The sequence below is a fragment of the Grammomys surdaster genome, unplaced genomic scaffold (genome assembly GCF_004785775.1).
Source record: "Grammomys surdaster isolate TR1022 unplaced genomic scaffold, NIH_TR_1.0 126906, whole genome shotgun sequence".
Lineage (NCBI taxonomy): Eukaryota > Metazoa > Chordata > Mammalia > Rodentia > Muridae > Grammomys > Grammomys surdaster.
The window spans coordinates 2,937,889-2,958,281 of record NW_021621692.1 but is presented as its reverse complement, the minus strand read 5'-3'; the positions used below and the strand labels follow the sequence as shown (position 1 = coordinate 2,958,281).

Genomic DNA, 20,393 nt, shown 5'->3' with positions numbered 1-20,393 from the left:
AGATGCCTAGGCGGGCTTCATACCTGCCTAGTGTGAATACCCATTCATCTGTTGAGAGATGCCTTGGCGGGCTTCATACCTGCCTAGTGTGAATAGTGATGTGGTAAACATAGTGGTCACGCACCTCTGTGGTATGTTGATCTAGACTCCTGGCATACACTCCAGCTGGGTAGGTCCACTTTGGGTATTTTTAGGGGTCTCCGTGCTTATTTGAAAGTTATACTTTTGAGCTCATTGTTTCATTAAGAACATATAGCCTCAGCTACTAAATGAAATCTTGTTTCAAAAAAAAAACCCTAAAAGCTACTTCTGTTATTATTTCATTTTTTTAAATTAAAAACTTCAAAAAGAATCTCCTGCACAGTCATCCCTAACCATTTAAAACTAGCTCAGTGTTTTCTGCTGGCGAGTTCCTTTTTTCTTTTTCTTTGGTGCAAACAATAGAAGGGGACATCTGAACAAAAGTATTTTAAAATTAAAAATAATTGTAAGATGTAATAAAAAAATAAACAAAAGCTGATCTTAAAAGATGTTGATAAAGCAATCTGGTGTGTCCTCCTTGGGATGCTCTACAGCCTGAACCATAAGCCTTACCATATGCTTTACTATTAAAGATTTTAAAACACATTTTGGAGAATTACAGATTTTTATTTATCCCACAGCAAAGACCATCTGGTCACATAATAGTGGTTGTGTCTTCTTTTCTTGAAGCTCCTTGTGAACTAATTAACAACAAAATGATTTGTGAAAATTCAGTCTTCTGGGAAAAAGGCTTTGTAGCCTTTCAAGCTGCCATTAACGCTGGCATCATAGAGGTAAGTGGTAAGTTAAAGAAAACTAAGTGCATTGTCTTCTGAGTTTGGATAGGTGGAGACATGTTTGCTATTATTATTATTATTGTTATTGTTATTATTATTAGCCACTAAGCATAATATGCCAAACAGCTGTATCCAGACTGTAGTGTCAGGGTACTGGTGACTTAAAAAATATATACAGCACAGTCATTTTAAGAGGAGATCCTGTTACTACAGAGGGAGAAGCATGGATATACAGTCATCATAAGGGTTCAGGGTCTGTTGTGGGGTAGTAAATGGTGTGCTGTCTAAGCAGTAAAACAGAAGCTACTCTGATTAAAAGCTCCAAAGAAGATCTAGTTTGAAGTGTTACTCCCGGCAGTTTTAAAAACAAGTAAAAATTTTTTTTCTTACTGAAGGACTTAAGGTAGATCTTTGGACATTCCAAGAACTCCAAGGTAATGCCTTCTTACAGTTTGAAGAAAAGTTTGCAATGGTAATTTGTTCATTGGTGTCCTTCTTTAGATGATAACAAACCACTCCGTGATGGAAGAGCTGATGTCAGTTATTGGTTCAAATATGAAGATGCCGCCTTTTATCGCCCAAGGAGGAGTTGCAACTGATTTTTTAATTTTCTTCTGTGTTATTTCATTTTCTTCACTTATATACTATTTATCGGTCAACATTACCCAAGAAAGACAGTACATCACAACATTAATGGCGATGATGGGACTTCGAGAGTCAGCGTTCTGGTGAGTCACGTGTCTGTGTTACGCCAATCAGCATTTGTAAACAGGATAACTTAACTACGGGTACTCGTTAGGCACATGTATGTCATACTTAGACTCAGTGCTTTAGTGACTCCCCACATATGGATGTTTGGAGTGCTTGGGGTCACACACTTGGTAACTGAAGTTTTCTGTGTTTCTTTGACTTAAAGAAAGTCTAAGGTACCTCTCGTCTCCAGGGCACTAGCAACATGGAGGATGACTCTCAGTGACCAGTTATTGTGTCTATATGAGCCGACATATCTGAGAAGTTAAGGGTTTTTTTTTTTTAGTGTAAGATAATAATAATAATAAGATATGTATTTTAGACACTATGCTAAAAGTGATGATAGCTTGGTCCCACTTTACATGGGTCATTGAATAGAAAGCTCTTATGTCCTGAGCATTAGGCTTTCCTCAGTAGAGACAAGAAAGCCGAGTGGTTAGAGCAGTAGCCTGCCAGGTGGGGAAGCCATGGGCTGTCTTTGTCTCAGACTTAAACTCTATAAACTTTAGTCTCCTTTTCTGTGAAGCACAGATCATAGTTCTACTTTTTTGCTGGCAGCAGGATTAAATAAAATTTACTTAGAGTGCTTTCCACTGAAGCTGAGAAAATTTAAACGCTCCATATCAGACATCAGTTGATGGAAGTATAGGAAACAGTGCATTCTCAAAGGATAGTGGATGCAAAGGAGACTGAAGATTCAATAGTTAGCGTCCAGGCTGTAAGATGGGATTAGCCAAGTAATATATTAGAGACAGGCAGAGACACAGAGACGAGTACAGAGTCAGAAAGCAATGATTTGAATTGTCAAGCTTGCCTTTCATGGACTAAGTGTTCTTTTCAGTGTTAAAGATGGTATCCAGGAACATGCTGGTCTCTAAAGGACAACTCTGTTGAATAGGAAGACCACACACTTTGCTGACTGACTTCTGCCAAATTTGTCATTTTTCCTAAAATAATGATCAATATACTAAGTGTGGAAAGAAAGCAGATAGGGGCTGGAAATGTGAATCGGGTGTTGAGAGCGCATGCTGCCCTGGAGGATTCAAGTTTGGTTCCCAGCCTCCAAGACTGACAGCTTATACCTGCCTGTAACTCCAGGTCCAGGAGAGCTGATGCTTCTGTTCTCACCAGGCACACACACATATGCACATATTCTTTCCTATGCCCTCCCATAGAGATGGACATGTACATGATTTAAAATAAAATTGATCTTTTACAAAAGAAAGGACATAGGAAGTTTGATGCAATGTAGGGATTTTTTCTTTTGTCCTTTTGTGTATTAAAACAATATCCTCAGTATTGAAGGGTGTTTGTTCACTATATCTTAAAAGAGGTTGAAAAACTATGAAGAGGTAGGGGACATTATTCTATTTGGAAAAAGAAATCTAGTAAGGAGGGATTGAAAAAATACTGGGACTTTTGTTTCCGTTCCTGGAGGGAAAGGACCTGATATTTTATCTGAATGAAATTAAGACTTTTATAGAAAGCAGATGGAGGTACAGTTTCTGGTAATCGCAGAGTACTGTGAAAAAAAGAAGTATTAACATTAGACAGAGAAACAAGACTTCCTGAACTTGATGAGATTCATGCTGTAAATAAAGGAAACTAGCTGCCCATTGTGGATATGTCACTAATTGAATTCTTTAATCTTTTCCTGGAGAGGAAATCGAAATTTAAAGAAATCAAATATGATTCTTAACATATTTAGTTATAATGTCACAGAGGAAATCTGAACCCAAGTGACGTGACTGGACCCTGTGCAAAGCCTCCTTCCCGACTTTGGCATTAATAGTAATGGTCCCTCTTCTAGTCACCTACGCATCTGTATTCTCCATGGCTGTCCTAGCTCTATTCCTGCACTGACTCTCATCCAGGTCAGAAGCTCCCAAACTACTTTTCTGCCGTTTGTGAAGTAGGCGTGGCTGCTGCACTTTCAGTGCAGGGAAGAAAATGAAAATAGCAATAACAGTGTAGGAGACATAAACATCTATGCAAAAGTCAAGTGTCACTGTCTACAAATACATTCTTATTGGAATGTGGCCGCCTTGCGTGGTGGCTAGAGCATCTGTGTCGGCTCATGCGCAAGCAGCGCTAACGCGACAGAGGCAGTTTGGCTCGCAAAGCTTAGAACATGAGCAGTGTGAGGAAAGTCGTACACAGAATCTTTCTCTTCTTAAAAAAACCCTCTCCATTACACTCATCTTACTGTCCAGTTCATGGCCTCCTCAATTTGCACTTAGTGTTTGTTTTAGTGTCATTCTGTTGCTTTGATAAGTGCAGAGCTACCCGAGGGAGGAAAGGATTTGTTTGACTTAGACTTCCCTGGTTCTAGTCCGTCGTAGAAGGAAGTCATGACGGCCTGAACTCAAAATAGGAACCCAGAGGCAGGAGCCATGGAGGACTGCTGCTTGCTAGCTCCCTCTATGTCTTGTGCTTAGCCAGGAACCTGCCTAAGGAATGTTGCCGCCCACTGTGGGCTGGGCCCTTCTGCATCATTCAATAAGACTATACCTCACAGACGTGCCAGCAGACCAACCTGATCTAGGCAACGCCACAGCTACAGCTTCTCCCTTCAGATGACTCCAGGCTATTAAATTGGCAATGTTAATATGGGGAGCTATTTATTGCAACAATTACTTGCATATTATCTACCTTGCTCTGTAGAATATGAGCTTAAAAACATAAGGAAGTTTTCTGATTTGTTAAGAATTACTATTTTAAGAGAAATTCTTGGTAAACTATACACTTTTAAAATCATTTGCTTTGTAAGAGTGGAGTGACCATTAATCCTGTGTTTCTCGGCCAGGCTTTCCTGGGGTCTGATGTATGCTGGCTTTATCCTTGTCGTGGCTACTTTGATGTCTCTTATTGTGAAATCTGCCCAAGTTGTCGTCTTGACTGGTTTCATGGTGGTGTTCCTTCTGTTTTTCCTTTATGGACTATCTTTGGTAAGTTGGTGAATTCTCCCCCTCTTTTCCTCCCTGTTTTCTTCCATCCTTCCCTCCCTCCCTCCCTCCCTCCCTCCCTCCCTCCCTCTCTCCCTCTCTCTCCTTCCTCCCTCCCTCCAACCATTATATCATTGATTGTGTTTCTGCCTTTTCTGTTCTGTGCAGAATTTGCACAGAGCACTATCCATATAGTCCGTAATTGAAAATCAATGAGATATACTTTCCAAATACTGTGTTGGTCAGCTTTCAATCCCTATAACAAATGCCATAGACAATCAACTAACAGGAAGAAAAGGGTTTTGCTTCTTCTCCACCACCATAGTTTTGGAGTCTAGGGTTGGTTGACCCTGCTGCTTTGGCCAGTGTCTGGGCAGCACACTATGTCACCAGCTTGTGGTAGATCAAAGGTACTCCCATCATGACCAGGATGTCAAAAAAGAGGAAGAGGCTGGGCTTTTATAATCCTCTTTAAGGATAAGCATCCAATGACAGGAAAACTTCCACAAAGTCTCTCTTCTTAAAGATTGTACTACCTCTCAGTAGAGCCTCAGGTTGGAGACTTTAACACATGAGTCTTTGGATGATGCTTATCCGAATGTGAAATTCCTTTTACTGTACTAGCGATGGTCAGACCACCATACCAGTTAATTTTTTTCATTCTTTCAGATAACTTTATCTTTCCTCATGAGTGTGTTGTTAAAGAAGCCGTTTCTTACTGGCTTGGCTGTCTTTCTCCTTACCGTCTTCTGGGGAAGTCTGGGATTCACAGCATTATACAAACATCTTCCTGCCTTTATGGAATGGGCCTTGTGTTTTCTTAGCCCCTTTGCCTTTACTACTGGAATGGCCCAGGTAAGAAGGGAGCCAATCGTTTTGCTTCATTTTATTAAAACTTGTCTGTCTGTCTGACTGTCTGTCTGTCTGTCTAAATGTGTATATGTGCACATGCAAAGCCATGTCATGACAATGTTTGTTTCGCATGGGGGTCGGAAGACAACGTGACAGGTGCCAGTTCTCTCCTTCCACCATGTGGGTTATGGGGAGCAAATTCAGGCACTTTCACCAACTGAGCTGTCTTTGCTGTCCCACAATTTTAATTTTGTACACAACATTCAAGACAGATTCCTTCAGTGATTTATACAGTATACACTAAACAGTAACATCTTGCTCCCATGCTTGTAAAAACAAGTTTAAGGGATAGAGAAGTTTAAGGGAGAAGAGACAAATTTATTTTTTCTCTCCCAGTATATTTATTTCCTTCTACATTAAATTTAATTAAATCTTGTTTTATTTATCTTTATTTTTTTTTCAAGACAGGTTTTCTCTATGTAGCTGGCCTTGAACTCACAGAGACCTGCATGCCTTTGCCTCCTGAGTGCTTGGATTAAAGACATGCACCACCACCACCACCACCCAGCTAAATTTGTTTTTTTAAAAAATATAAAATAACCACATCATATTCTCCCTTCTTTTTCCTCCTCCACCCCTTTCATGGCTCTCCTCCACACCTACGTCATCCCCCTTTCAAATTCATGTCCTCTCTTACACACACGCACACACACACACACACACGAGAGAGAGAGAGAGAGAGAGAGACAGAGACAGAGAGAGATAGACAGAGAGACACAGAGACAGACAGAGAGAGATAGAGACACAGAGAGAGACAGACAGAGAGACAGACAGATGCATATAAATATATAAATACACATTCAATTCTTTTACTGATACTTGTATGTATGTGATTTCAGGGCTGACCACTCGATATTGTGTAATCAATTAGGGACTCATCCTTTGGGAAGACTAATTATTTATCTCTCATCGTCCTGAGTTGACTGTAGTTCTTTGATGGGCGCGGGGCCCTGTGAGATTTTCCCTTTCCTGAGTCAGTGTATCTATCAGTGTCTTTTTCAGGTTTTATTTAGGCACACTGCTGAGGAATGATGAGCATAGTTTCCTTGTCATTTCTCAGAGACACGTCTCCCAGTAGTTTTCCATTCCTCTGGCTTTTAACATCTTTCTTCCCTCTCTTCTGTTTCCTGAACCCTAGGTGCAGCGGTTGTGCTGTAAGTGTATCCATCTCAGCTGAGAGCCCGCCCTCAATCAGTTCTTTACATTTTGACCAATTACAGCTTTCTATAATGGTCTTCATTTTCACAAAGCAAAGCGGCTTTGATGAGAAGTGAAAGCTGTGCTTAACTGTGGGGCTAAGGATGAGTCTTTTGAATGCAGCTGAGAACTGTGCTGACTTAGGGAAGTGGCAGTAGCTCTTCTAAGATCCTTGACCACCAGCCCTGGGTAGTTGGCAAGAATTCCTCTACCATACATGATTTCCCTCTTATTGAGTAAGGCTTTAGTCCAATTAGAGAACTGTTGGTTACCGTCAAGATATCGGTGCCACACATGCACCTTTAGGGTTTGTCATGCTGGTCATTGTTGTGTTTGGTAGGCATCATGGCTGGGCAGGACTCTTAGTTGCTCCCCTAGCTTGGCAGCTTGCACACAACTGTCCCATACTATGAAAACTAGTCCTTAAGGAGGAAGCTTTCAAGTCAGATTTAGGTCAAATCCTGAGTCCCTTGCATGGTGTTTTTAACAATAGGGACTTACCTCCAATTTCCAGGAGACAATAGCAATAACTTGTATTGTTTGGGGAGTCTCTTGGACTCCCATAAACAATAACTTGAAGTTGGTTTCTCATGGCTTCTACTGAGATTTTTGTTAGTTTATGGCTCTAAATGGAAGATAGCATTTTGCTGGTTGCATGGCTCAGCTTATACTTCTAACTGAACATTTCTCAGATGAAACTTGAGAAACATGCGCCTTTAGTGGTATCACAAATGTTGGAAAATTGAGATTTTGAAAAAGAATTGGACATTTCCACATGAAATTAAATCTCCCTTCAGAAAAGTTAATTCATGTGAAGTCATCGTATGTTGTTGAAATTATTCTCTTTCTACTCAGCTCCTTGGGGACTTTCATTTTGTCATTTTTCATTCTGAAATGGAATTTTAAAAATTATAATACAACCACATAATTATAATATAACCAGTCAACTGTAATTATAAAACTATAACAACTCAAGACCACCTTCCCCGTTTATACCTTTTAATCCTGATGGATGTTTGCTCTAGATGTGTCTCAAATACCACCTTCTTGGAGTTCTGACCTCTTCTAAGGAGATTTATCTACCATCTGTAGTTTGTAATTAGATAAGTAGTGTCCGTGAACAATAGGCCTGAGCTATATGGAGCTATAAATTGTGTCTCATTTATCTTTTCCCCCTGGTGTCTAGCAAAACCAAGACCATAATTATCCTTAAAATTACATTAGTCCATTAAAAATTATATGCATCTCTTTTTCAGCTTATACATGTAGACTACGATGTGAATTCTAACGTAAATTCGAGCCCTCCAAACAACTCGTACCTGATCGCAGCCACCCTCTTCATGTTGGTTTTGGATGCTCTTCTCTATTTGGCACTAGCATTGTATTTTGACAAAATTACACTCAGTAAGTAGTAGAATTTCACACATTTTTACTACCTGCGTTTACTTAGAGCAACTATGACAGTGGTTCTCAACCTTCCTAATGCTGTTTTCTTTTAATACAGTCCCTCATGCTATGGTGACCCCAATCATAACATTATTTTTGTTTCTACTTCATAACTGTAATTTTGCTACTGTTATGGATCATAAAATAAATATATGATATTTCTGATGGTCTTAGGTGACCCTTGTGAAAGGATTGTTTGATACTCTCCCCCACCCCCAAAGGGTTCACAATTTACAGGTTGAGAACTGGTCAACAACGTATTGAATATAAACGGCATAGCATTTTCTTTTTGAAATTTCTAAAATAACATTCTGTACTTTAAAAATTATGTTTGAGAATTCCACACATGTATACAATAAAACATAATCATACCCACCCTCCAACTTCCACCATGTTCTTTGAAGGTGCTTTCCCTCCCCGTTTTTATAAGCCCCATTAATTCCAGTTAGTAGTGTCCATTTGTGTGCATGGTTGTGGGGACTATCCACTGGAGTATGGGGAACTGATTAGTGACCACATCCCCATAAAAGATGAATCTCCCTTTCCCAGCAACTACACATTGACAATGTCTCCACAGAATGGTACAAGGCCTGGAGCTCCTTTATCCCACTTATGCCAACTTTCTACCAGCTTGATCTCGTGTAGGTCATATGCAGATAAGCATGGTGCTTTTAGTTCACGATTGCAGCTGTCACCTCGTGTATAGAAGACAGTATCTCACAGCACTCTTCCCCATCCTTCAGCACTTACAGTCTTTCTGCCTTTCCTTCCACAATGCTTCCTGAGCCTTGGTGATGGTGGTGTCAATACAGATGCTCCATTTATGGCCGAACATCCAGCTTCTTACTTTCAACACTTGGACCAGTTATTCACTGACTGCTTCAACTTCAGTTTCTGATGAAGGCTGAGGGCAGCTCTATGGCTGCGTTGGATGGTCTTATGTCAGCTTGGTATACTGTAGGCAGTGTTACTCTTGGGCTGATGGTCTTGAGTTATATAGGAAACAGATTGAGGACGCCATGGGAAGCAAGCCAGTAAGCATCACTCTTCCATGGCCTCTCCTTCAGTTTCCACCTCTAGGTCCTTTCCTTACTAGGGTTCTTGTCCTAACTTCCCTCCGTGGTGAACTTACAAGTTGTAAGGTGAAATGAACTTGTTCCTCTCCAGGTTACTTTTGGTCATGGAAAATGAGTATCAATGTAAGTATTTAGAAGGCGACTTGACAGCATGGCCATTTAGTAAAGTAACGATAGCAAGATCTTCCCTAGGGGCCATGAACCTCTCCACCCTGGACTTTTAACCAAGATTTCATGAAACTTATTCACACGAAATAATTCCTGCGGAGTAGACCTCAAATCCAGTATTAAATTAGTTATTTGCCCGATAATAGCTGTGCCACTATCGCCGTAGGAACATCTTACTTGGCTTGTTAGTGTTGTAACACACACAGTCTAGTGCTAAGAAAGACTTTAGATGTCTTTTCTCTTTCTGAAACCTGCATTGTATCTGCTGGCACTGTGGAAGCTGCCTAGTAGAAAGAAAGCTCCCTGAGCAGCTGGGTATTACTTTCTCTATGTCCTTTAGTCCACGTATGTGGTGTCTTAGGCAATAGGGTCTTACCATATAGTTAGAGTGGGTATTCAAATACAATAGCAATGTCCTCCCCGCCCCCCCTTTAAAAAAAAAACTCTAGGGCCTCCCTGGCCAATAACACATAAGGAACTACCTTATACCTTGTATTGCAATATTCATTTAATAACCCTTGTGTCTTAGTTAGGGTTTTACTGCTGTGAATGGATACCATTACCAAGGCAACTCTTATAAGGACAACATTTAATTGGGGCTGGCTTACAGGTTCAGAGGTTCAGTTCATTATCATCAAGGTGGGAACATGACAGTGTCCAAGCAGGCATGGTTCAAGAGGAGCTGAGAGTTCTACATCTTCATCTGAAGTCGGCTGTTGGATGACTGACAACAGATAGCTAGGATAAGGGTCTTAAAGACCACACCCACAGTGACACAGCTACTCCAACACCTTCTAATAGTGCCACTCCCCGGGCCAAGCACATACAAACCATAACACCTTGTCTTCCAGGTGTGACGCTGCTCACCCAGACATGGTGATTCCATTTTAAGTCTTGAGGTTAGCTTACCATCTACTGGGTTTTCGTAAATCCTTAGCTTCTGTTAACTCATTATTCCCCTTTCTCCTCCCATTCTCCCATCCCCATACCCTTTTTACACTTGACCCCCAGCATACCCCTCCTCTCTCCTTTTATATGATAGCTCTCCTACCCTTCTCCTTATATTGTTGGGGTGTGAGATAGCAGGCTTCTGGGTGGCTTTCTATGTGGCTTGGGTTGGCCCCACTTCACCCCATCTCTCTTATATTCCCAATGACTTTCCTCGCCTAAATCCTTCTACCTCGGCATTCCATTCGGCCACTCTCATTTAACCTCTAAGCTACTAGTCTCCTCTCTTAATATTTCCCCAAGCCCCGCCCCCTTTCTAGTTTCTTAACTTCAGTTTTGCTCCAGATTAAACTCAAGAAACAAAAGATTGAAGTGAGGCTCTGAGTCTGAGAAAGAACACAGGGAGTCTGTCTTTTTGAGTTTGAGTTACCTTGATAGGTATAATTTTTCCAGTTCTATTTGTTTACCTGCAAATTTATTTTTTCTTATAGCTGAGCGATATTTTATCTTTATAGGTACCACATTTATCCATTTATTTTGGACTTAATAGAATGCGTAAGTTCCTCTCAAAACTAGTAGCTGTGACTTAAAGACCCTTTTAGTTTACAATGCTGTTTTTTTTTCTTATATTGGAAATACCACATTGTGTGGTGCTACCTAAGGTAATAACATGGGCTTGGTTGAGAGTCAAAGAGGTAGATTTGGCATGCTAGCTAAATGGCATGTCCTCCTTGAAGCGGTGACTGACCTGATACTTACTTGCCTCCTGTCTGTGTAGGTAAGTACGGACATCAACAGTCTCCATTGTTTTTCCTGAAGTCGTCTTACTGGTTTCAACACAGAGAAGCTAATCATGTGGTTCTTGAGAATGAAACAGAGTCTGATCCTTCACTGAATGACTCGTTGGAACCAGTGTCTCCAGAATTCCAGGGGAAAGAAGCTATCAGGTAATGAATCAGTCAAATGGAAGTACATACAATAGAGAACAGGCCCAGATCAGACTCCTACAGATCAGACGCTCATGTACAAAGATTTCCTTCTGAGCCCCTCTGCACCCACCTCCTCCCAGCCTTCTGTTCTTATGAAATAATGCTCTCACTCTAGATACCAGTGTCTTTTATCCCATCTCCGTATTTATGCTTACTAGTATCTTTTGCTATGGTAACAACTGTCAACAAATAAGGACTTCAGTTCCACGTTCCTCACCGTCTTCCTTGGGTCTCCTCTTTGTTTTTTGCTCCGATGTTCTCCTGATGATAGATAGGGGTGCCACTTCCCTATCCGCATCTTCGTTCTGTAGAACACACTTTGTCTCTTTTCGTTTCACATCTTGGCGGATAAGGTGAAAACACAAACATAAGTGATGTAGAAAGGGGGTTAGAGACATCCCAGGAAGATGGGCAGAGAGGATGAAACCACAAGGCACTAAAGCCCTGCATGGAGAGACCTCAAGGAACTACCCTCCCCTCCCCGCCCCCGCATCGCCTCCTCTGAAGCCATGCCTACGCTATGGTCAACACTTTGACTTCCAAACAGCTACACTTCCCAGAGATCTTTATCATTGTTCAAATTTTGTCTATAGCGCACCTGATGCTTTGTTTTTGATATTGTAGGAAATTAATGCAGGTCAACTGCGCAGGCTCTACAGCATAATAGACCTTCAACTCCTTGAAAGTCTAATGTGTGCTTTTTATTTTTGTCTTTAAAGACAGACTGTTACTTTATAAGTTAATCTGGCCCGGAACACAAGGTGTCTCCCAGACTGACATCAGACTACACTTCCTGCTTGAGTTCCGAGTGCTGGGATCGTGGGCATGCGTCACCATGCATCACCATGCGTTACTTCTATGGACTCTTAAAGCCATCTCATCGTTTCATTCTCTTTTCCTCTTCTTTGGAAACTTCAAGCATCCTGGGTTCTACAACTCTTGTTTTCTAAGGAATCAACCCTACGTTTATAATTAGTGTTGCCATCCTTGCTTTATTACTTATTTGTGCAGGAGCTCGGTGTAAATGCCATAGATGGGACGGCACTCGGATGGAATGTCTTGACTCCAAAGCTCAAGTCCTTTGGAGCTGATGTGGTTTCCTTCACCCACACCATGGGAATCTCCCACCACTGATTTCATCCAGTGGTGATTTCCACTCCAGCTTTCTTCTTTAGTCATCTGTCACCATCTGCATATACTCACACGCCGGCTACTCCCTCTGTCTATGTTCTGTTGAGGTACAATGGGCAGAGCTGCTGCCTCTCGTGGGATGCCCAGGATACTTCTGACAGTGCCTGTGCAAAACTCAGAATCTCTAGGTTTCATCAGGTCTCCCCGATCACTGCAATTTCCTCAAAACATTTTTTTCTTTTTTTGCAGGATCAAAAATCTTAAAAAAGAATACACAGGAAAGCATGGAAAAGTCGAAGCCTTGAGAGGTACTGAATAGGATTACATTTATCATAGGTATGCGATTTAGAGACTGTAGTAAAACCTCAGCAGGAATGAAGATGAGAGATTACAGACAAATTTTAAGGGTGCTCTTTGTGTTTGAAGATTAGTGCTCACACGCATGTAATGCCAACTGTGGAGACTATAAGATAGCTATTCAAGTACTGAATGTGCTCTCTCTGCAATCATGTCAGGTCTGGGATTTGACATATACGAAGGCCAGATCACTGCCCTTCTTGGTCATAGTGGAGCTGGGAAAACCACCCTGATAAACACACTCAGTGGCCTGTCACCCCCTACTACAGGTAAGAGGACATTTAGTCAAAGACAACCTCAAGGGCAAATGAATAACCTGTGCTTTCCCCTAGTTAATCTTGGTGAATCATGTCATTAAGACAAAACAAAACAAAACAAAACAGAAAAAACAACAAAAACAACAAAAAACCCCCTGGAGTTTCTTTAAGCTTTCTTTACATAGTGTATGCATGTATTGAATTATATGACATTTCCCAAATAGTATAGGTGCTATTTTTATGTTTTTGTATGTTAATTGAACTTTTTAGAAGCTTAAGCTATTTTTATATAACTGTATACATTTGTGAAAATGTGCTTGATATAAGTGGCTTTCTAATTATTCAGTTATTAATTGACATTTCTGCTAGATTACATGTTCTGAACATTGAATCTCTCCCTCTTTTGCACTCTCTGTCTCTCTGTCTCTCTCCCTCTGTGTGTGTGTGTGTGTGTGTGTATGTGTAGTATATAAATATCTGTTGGCAAGCCTGCCTGGGTGAGTACATGTGGAGGTTGCAAGGTCTTCCTCAATTCCTTCTCCACCCTTTTGTTTTAAACTATTTTTTAATCTTAAAAATTCCCTTTATTTTTGAAAGTTTTATATATGTGCGCAGTGTATCTGGGGCACATACGTTCCACACTTCTGCCCCCCAGCACCTCCAGTCCCACCCCAACCCCCCTCTCTCCCAAGTTTATGCTTCATGTCTTTTTAAAAAACAATACAATAACTCATAAAACCAAGTAGCCTTGTTCATATGCACCTGTGTGTATGGTCATCCTTTGGGGTAAAGGCAACCACCCACAGCTATGCCCTACACAAGCAAAGTAACTGCCTTTCTCAGCAGCCATTAGCTTCTCAGCTTGAGGTGGGGGCATGTCCCATCTATACTGGAAGTTTTAAGTCTCTTCAGACTGCCTTCACCTTATTCTTTAAGGCAAGGATTTGTACTTTACCTGAAACTTGCTGTGTTTTTTTTAAATTTGTATATTTACTCACTTTATAGCCCAATATCAGCACCCCCTCTCCTCCAAGTACCCCCTCACACAAGTTCTCCCCAACCCGCCTTCCCCATCTATTTTGAGAGGGGGACTCCCCTCTCTGAGTGTCACTCTCTCCTGACTATACCCACCCTCACAACATCAAGTCGCTGTGGGACTAGGCAGATCCTCCCTCGCTAAGGCTGGACAGACTGTCCATTTGAGGGACCCACAACTCCCCTCACTGCTGCATAGCAATGAATGCGCCCACGCTGCATAGCGAGCACTTCACCTACTGCGTGTTGCAAACAGGCCAAGTCTGCTTGAGTGAATCCTGTGACTTCCGTAATTCACACTTTGTCCTGATGGTAATTCTTTACTTTCTCTGGATAGGTTCTGTCACCATTTATAACCAGACAGTTTCAGAGATGGAGGACTCCGATGCTGTCATCAAGCTCACGGGAGTTTGTCCACAATCCAACGTACAGTTTGGTTTTCTCACCGTGAGAGAAAACCTCAGGCTTTTTGCCAAGATAAAGGGAATTCTGCCACATGAAGTGGAGCAAGAGGTATATGAACAAGTTCAGTGTTTTGTACCAATAGAAGTGAAATTGGCCACCTAGAAAATTTTAAATGTGCTTATGTGTCTGGATACGTCTGTGTCATCTAAAGTTAGGCTCAAAAGCTCTTTATGAAGATAGAAAACGGTTTTAAAGGTAAGAAAGTCACAGTGGATCATGCCTGCAATCAGAGCGCTTGGGAGGCCGAGGCAGGAATATTGCTAAAGTTCAAGCCAGCCCGGGCTACAAAGAGAGACTTGATCTCAATAAAAGTAGAAATAGCTTGGGTTTTACACTAAACGTTCCTCATTTGGTTAGGTACAACAAGTTTTACGGGACTTAGAAATGGAAAATATTCAAGACATTCTTGCTCAGAATTTAAGTGGAGGACAAAAAAGGAAGCTGACTTTTGGGATCGCCATTTTAGGAGACCCCCAGGTAAGGAGATAAAAATAGCTCGTGAAATCTGATCGGAGACTCAGAAACTATCATACTGGATAAATTTGCAAATGATAAATTTAAGAAAACTTTTATGTACAAATATCAATGCTTTTACAAGTACAGTACTTTTTAGAATCATATTACCCTAGAGGAATAATTAGCCCTGTAACATTTTCTCTGCTGTTCAGGTTTTGCTACTGGATGAACCAACCGCTGGGTTGGATCCACTCTCGAGGCATTGCATATGGAACCTACTGAAAGAGAGGAGACCAGACAGAGTAATTGTCTTTAGTACTCAGTTCATGGATGAGGCGGATATCCTGGCTGGTAACTATAGTTTTCTTTTGTGTTTCATAGGGAGAAAGCAGAACTTAACATGGGTTCCAAGTAGGCCCTCTGAGACACACCTCACAAGTGACAGCCACAACAAACGCAGGAGAATTTCTCTTACCTGCTTCAGTCTCTGAGTTCAGATGCTTTGTCCTACAGAAGCATTCTGATCCCATCACAGAGAGGTGATGGTTGGAAAACATGCGACATCATCTCAAACATGGTGTAGTCCATGTGGATAGATGTCAGTCAGTTTGAAAGACACTGTGCTTAATGTTCCCAAATATGCAGAGAATAAGCAAACCTAGCTCATCATTTGTTATCAGACTGCCATGAAGGTCTCAGAGTTAGGATGTGGTATGCTTCTGCAACATCCTTTGTTCATGGATTCTGATTTTCACATTTATGAATACTGAAGAAACCACTAATACAATTTATCCTTTTGTTCTTCCCAACTAGACAGGAAGGTGTTTATATCCAATGGGAGACTGAGGTGTGCAGGCTCTTCTCTGTTCCTGAAGAAGAAATGGGGCATTGGCTATCACCTAAGGTACAGCTTGGGCTGCAGACAGATGCATGACAGACACACTGGTGATGGGTGCCGTCAGTATCAGGTCAAGGCAGACCTACAGCCATAAAGTTGGCTCTAATGGACATGTTTGAACTAATTTACACATGCACTTAGCAAGAACATAAGATACACAGGGTCATAGACACCAAAAATGCAAGTCTTAATGTAGGTGTAAAGAAAATGTTTTCATAAAACACTGCTTCTGAGAGTAATTTCTTGGTATTTTGACCCTTTCTCTCATCTTTCAGAGTGAATTTCTGTTCATCCAGATGATTTTAATACTCTATTTTCCTTGACTTCATTTTTGCCATCTTCCTCTTAGGTCTCTTTCATTTCAGGATAATCACACGATTGCTGTAAATCTTAAAAACAAAACCAAAAAATTTCTAAAAAAAAAAAAAAAACCACATCATCCTGGAGATTCAATAGACACCACTATTACTTTCTTTGATTTCTTAAGCTCACCAAATAAATCTACAATGCCAGCATTATCCACTGTTACAAGTGGATTAAATAATTTCCCTCCAATTAAAAGGTACTACTCATTGGTCTCTAGGTTAGTCTCTGTATGGATCTTTGTAGTTGTCTTGTTTCTGCCTTATGGAGGGTATCTGTTTCATCCAACTTCATCACACTCAACTGTGTACCAACCTTATCCATGTATATGTGTATGTCTCTGTGTGGACGTGTACATATGCATATGGTGTTCACAGGCCAGAACAGGGCATCAGAGACCCAGAGCTAGAGTTATAGGTGGCTGTGAGTGGCCAGATAAGAGTTCTCAGAACCCGACCCACATTTTCTAAAGAGCAGCAATTTCTCAGAACTGCTGAGCCATCTCCAGCCTCCGTGTCTGTTCTTGGAGGCCGTTTCTAAACGTTGCATCCTTAGTGAGTATCCCCTGTGCTGGAATCTAAAATGTACTAATTCAAATTGGGCTTAATTAGTTAATTTGGTCCTCAGTAACTTCGTTTGTAAAACAGCAGTGACAGTACTTAGTTTTTCAGTTAATGGTAATGAAATCAGCACTTGACAGGGTACAGAGCACTTAATTGAATCAACACAGCTTCCCTCTCTCCCACTTTTCCTGAAATTCTCTTGTTTTGTATTAATACTATGCTACAAGCTACTTTAGGGAAGGCTGCTAAAATTTCTTCTGCTTTGGTGTGTCTTTGATAATGCTAGGCACAGCATGTTTAAAGCACAGAACAGTTTTCAAACTAACTCTAGCCTTATGTAACCAGTGAAATGTGGTCATCTGCACCACTCCGTCACCTCCATACATTCCAGTGGATGTGACTAACAATGGAGTTTCTAAAAAATTCCAAATTTCATAAAGAAGTATATGTATTGAGAGTTTGATTTAATGAGAGTTTACTTCATGAAAGACCCAGCACTGCCTCGTAAGTATGGGTTTACTCCATCTCTTAAGGTTGATTCGAGAATTGCATATTTCTTTATCTCATAGATAAGAATTCTGAGTCTCAGAGATGGCGACCAGCTCACCTGGGCTCAGGGGCCTTCACAGTATGATGTCAATACCGTGTTCTTAATGATGATCTCTATCTTGCTTTTGCCAAGTTCAAGCATTTGCAGAACTCATGAATTACTAAAAACAAAAAGATAATTCACAGCTGGGTTTTCCTAGTAGATGGAGATACAATCGTGTATTCCCATTCACTTCACCTGAGCCAGGATTTGGGTCACCATTTCTTTCCTTCAAATGACATTTCTGGAATTCTCTTAAATGAATCTCACCTTCCTTCTTCCTGGTTCCTCTACCATGTTGCACAGATTAGGTTTGCACTATGCTAGTATCATTGCATCTATTTCTTCTGTACACAATGTGTTCCATCTAGTACACATTTTTGTCTCATAAATATTCATGAAGCAGCAATCATATACTACAGAAGAAATTGTTAGAAAAAATAACTTTATCTCATTCTTTCTAAATGTCAGTTTGCATTTGAATGAAACATGTGATCCAGACAGTATAACGTCATTGGTCAGAAAACACATCCCTGATGCTAAGCTGACCGCACAAAGCGAAGAACGGCTTGTCTATATCTTACCCCTGGAAAGGACAAACAAGTTTCCAGGTAATCCTGAACTAGTTACGTGGCCCTCTGGGCTTCAGTTTTCTCACTTGTATGAAGGAAATGGCAGTCAGAACCTTTATGAGTTTGTTCTGATGGTTAAATTATCACTCAAAACATTTAAACCTATTGCTAAAATGTTACACGTCGATAATGAGGTAGACGGACCGTGTCTGACACGTGGTTACCACGATGTTTCCCCAGCTCTAAGATACCAATAAGTAGAATGCATGACCAGAAGACAAAAAGAATGGATGCTGTCATTTCAAATCGTGATACATTCTCAAGTCAGAATACCACAAATGGCAGCATCCTTTCTTTGTAAGGATCATTTAATCGTAATAACAGACACAATCAGAGTACCATATGCAGTCGGGAGGAGTTGGTGGGGAGAGCCAGGGAGTAACTATGATTGAAATACATTGTGTACGTGTACAGAATCCTCAAATAATGGGTAAAATTTTATATATTTAAAAGGGGAAGAAATGAATTCATCTTGGAAGCAGGGACATGGCTTTCATCTTAGATGTACACACAGTACATCTGAGATGCATCTCATTATGAAGAGAGAAATATTCATGATGTCCGAAATCTTCACAAAGACTGAACAGCTCAGTTTGCTCTACTGTTTCTTAAAATGCGTTCGAAAGGGCTGAACCATTTAAATTAAGGCTGAAAGTGGATTTAAGAAACTGGGAGCACTTGTGTATTTTCTTTTAGTATATAGTTAAGATAGCTTTAGTTCCCAACGTCAATTAAAAATTCTCACAACGCCTTGCTAATCGTTCATGTGGATGTACCCTATTTCAGTATTTCTGTGTAATTCTCATAGCAGATTTAGAAGGAAAGGGAGGAATAAAAGAGAGAGAAAGAAGAGGGGGTGGGTGGGAAGAGAACATATAAGAGGTTGGGATGACTTCCAGGGCAAGCATGAAGACACACCACATACTCTGCCCTCTCTGTCCTTTTCCTCATTTCTACTTTTCACATGGAGTTCATGGAAATTATTTATTTCTGTATACATCTGTTGATTATAATTTGTTATTATAGGTTTTTAAAGAAACTAATTTTAACCTAAAATAATAAATATTTATTCTCTGGATACTGTTCTTTAATCAGAGTTTAGAATTAAACGATCCCCATAAGAGAATTTAAAATAGAATGAAAGGAGTTGGAGAGAAGGCTCATTCGTTAAGAGCGCTTGTCACTCTGCCAGGGGCTCCAGGTTCACATCCTAGCACCCGAATCAAGGAGCTCATGACTTCTTGTAGCTCCAGCTGCAGATGTTTTCTGGCCTCCATGGTGACACACACACACACACACACACACACACAAACACACTCACACTACCCCACATAAAAGTTTGAAATTAAAAATAATTTAACATATTGTTAAGGTGTTTGAATGTTTTGCCTACATGGATACCTATGTACAATGTGTGTGCATGATGTCCCTGGAAGCCAGAAGAGGGTGTCAAATCCCTAGATCTGGAGTTAGAGGTGTTTGTGAGCTGTCGTTTGGGTCCTAGGAACAGAACCTGGGGCCTCTGCAAGAGCAGCAAATATATTTAACCACGGAATCATCTCTTCAGGCTCTGGAATTAAAAAAATGTTAAACACATCCATCCATTTTTTAAAAACTGAGTTTTCTAAGTATAGAAGCATAAATATTTATGTTATACATTGATACTGAAGAAACCATGGAAACTAATATAGCCTACTGACAGGTTTTATGAATAAGTGAATACTGATACCAGATTATGGTAAAAGTACCTGTAGTTTATTATCAATATTTTCTCATTTTGAAAGATATCATTAACTACATCATTATAAATGATACTGTAATCTGCTTTTTTGTTCCTACTTTTAGATCTTTACCGGGATCTTGATAGATGTTCTAACCAAGGCATTGAGGATTATGGCGTTTCCATGACAACCCTGAATGAGGTGTTCCTGAAGTTAGAAGGAAAGACAATGGCTGATGAATCAGGTAAGCGTGGGTGCTCTGAGGGACATGACACTCATGCTGTTGTTGGCACCTGCCTTAGGAAAACTTAGAGAAGAAATATAGTCTTAACAAACATGGCAAAGTATCACACTAGATCCTCATGAAATACACAATAAATCTGAGGTGTCACATTATCTGAATCTAAAGGGCTGTGGGGGAGAGAAAACTAGAAACAAAGTTCATTTTCTTGGATGTATTATTCTAGTGCTTTTGGGATTCAGTTGCTGTCGTCCTAAGGTCTGTTGTCAGTCTGTCAGTCCTTGGGAAGCTCTGACTTAATGACGGTTTCTAAGACATTTCTTTGCTTGCTTGTATTTATCTCACTGTGTTGACTCTCAATCTGTCTTTTAATTTTTGTTTTGTTGCCTTTGACTTTTAAAGTATCAGTTAAGAGTATTAGTCAATCCCTTTTCTC

General features: G+C 40.5%; 1 protein-coding gene across 1 annotated transcript in view; it reads left to right on the top strand.

The window, feature by feature from the left end:
- LOC114615583 (ATP-binding cassette sub-family A member 9) overlaps positions 1-20,393 on the top strand; it is a 61,189-nt gene that overhangs the window by 6,566 nt on the left and 34,230 nt on the right. The window contains exons 5-18 of the mRNA XM_028761281.1: positions 712-815; positions 1,320-1,546; positions 4,375-4,516; positions 5,183-5,368; positions 7,879-8,026; positions 11,039-11,207; positions 12,630-12,688; positions 12,896-13,006; positions 14,367-14,542; positions 14,852-14,971; positions 15,163-15,301; positions 15,764-15,854; positions 17,835-17,974; positions 19,841-19,960. Of these exons, the coding sequence (XP_028617114.1) occupies positions 712-815; positions 1,320-1,546; positions 4,375-4,516; positions 5,183-5,368; positions 7,879-8,026; positions 11,039-11,207; positions 12,630-12,688; positions 12,896-13,006; positions 14,367-14,542; positions 14,852-14,971; positions 15,163-15,301; positions 15,764-15,854; positions 17,835-17,974; positions 19,841-19,960 (1,932 nt within the window). The remainder of the gene's footprint in view (positions 1-711; positions 816-1,319; positions 1,547-4,374; positions 4,517-5,182; positions 5,369-7,878; positions 8,027-11,038; positions 11,208-12,629; positions 12,689-12,895; positions 13,007-14,366; positions 14,543-14,851; positions 14,972-15,162; positions 15,302-15,763; positions 15,855-17,834; positions 17,975-19,840; positions 19,961-20,393) is intronic.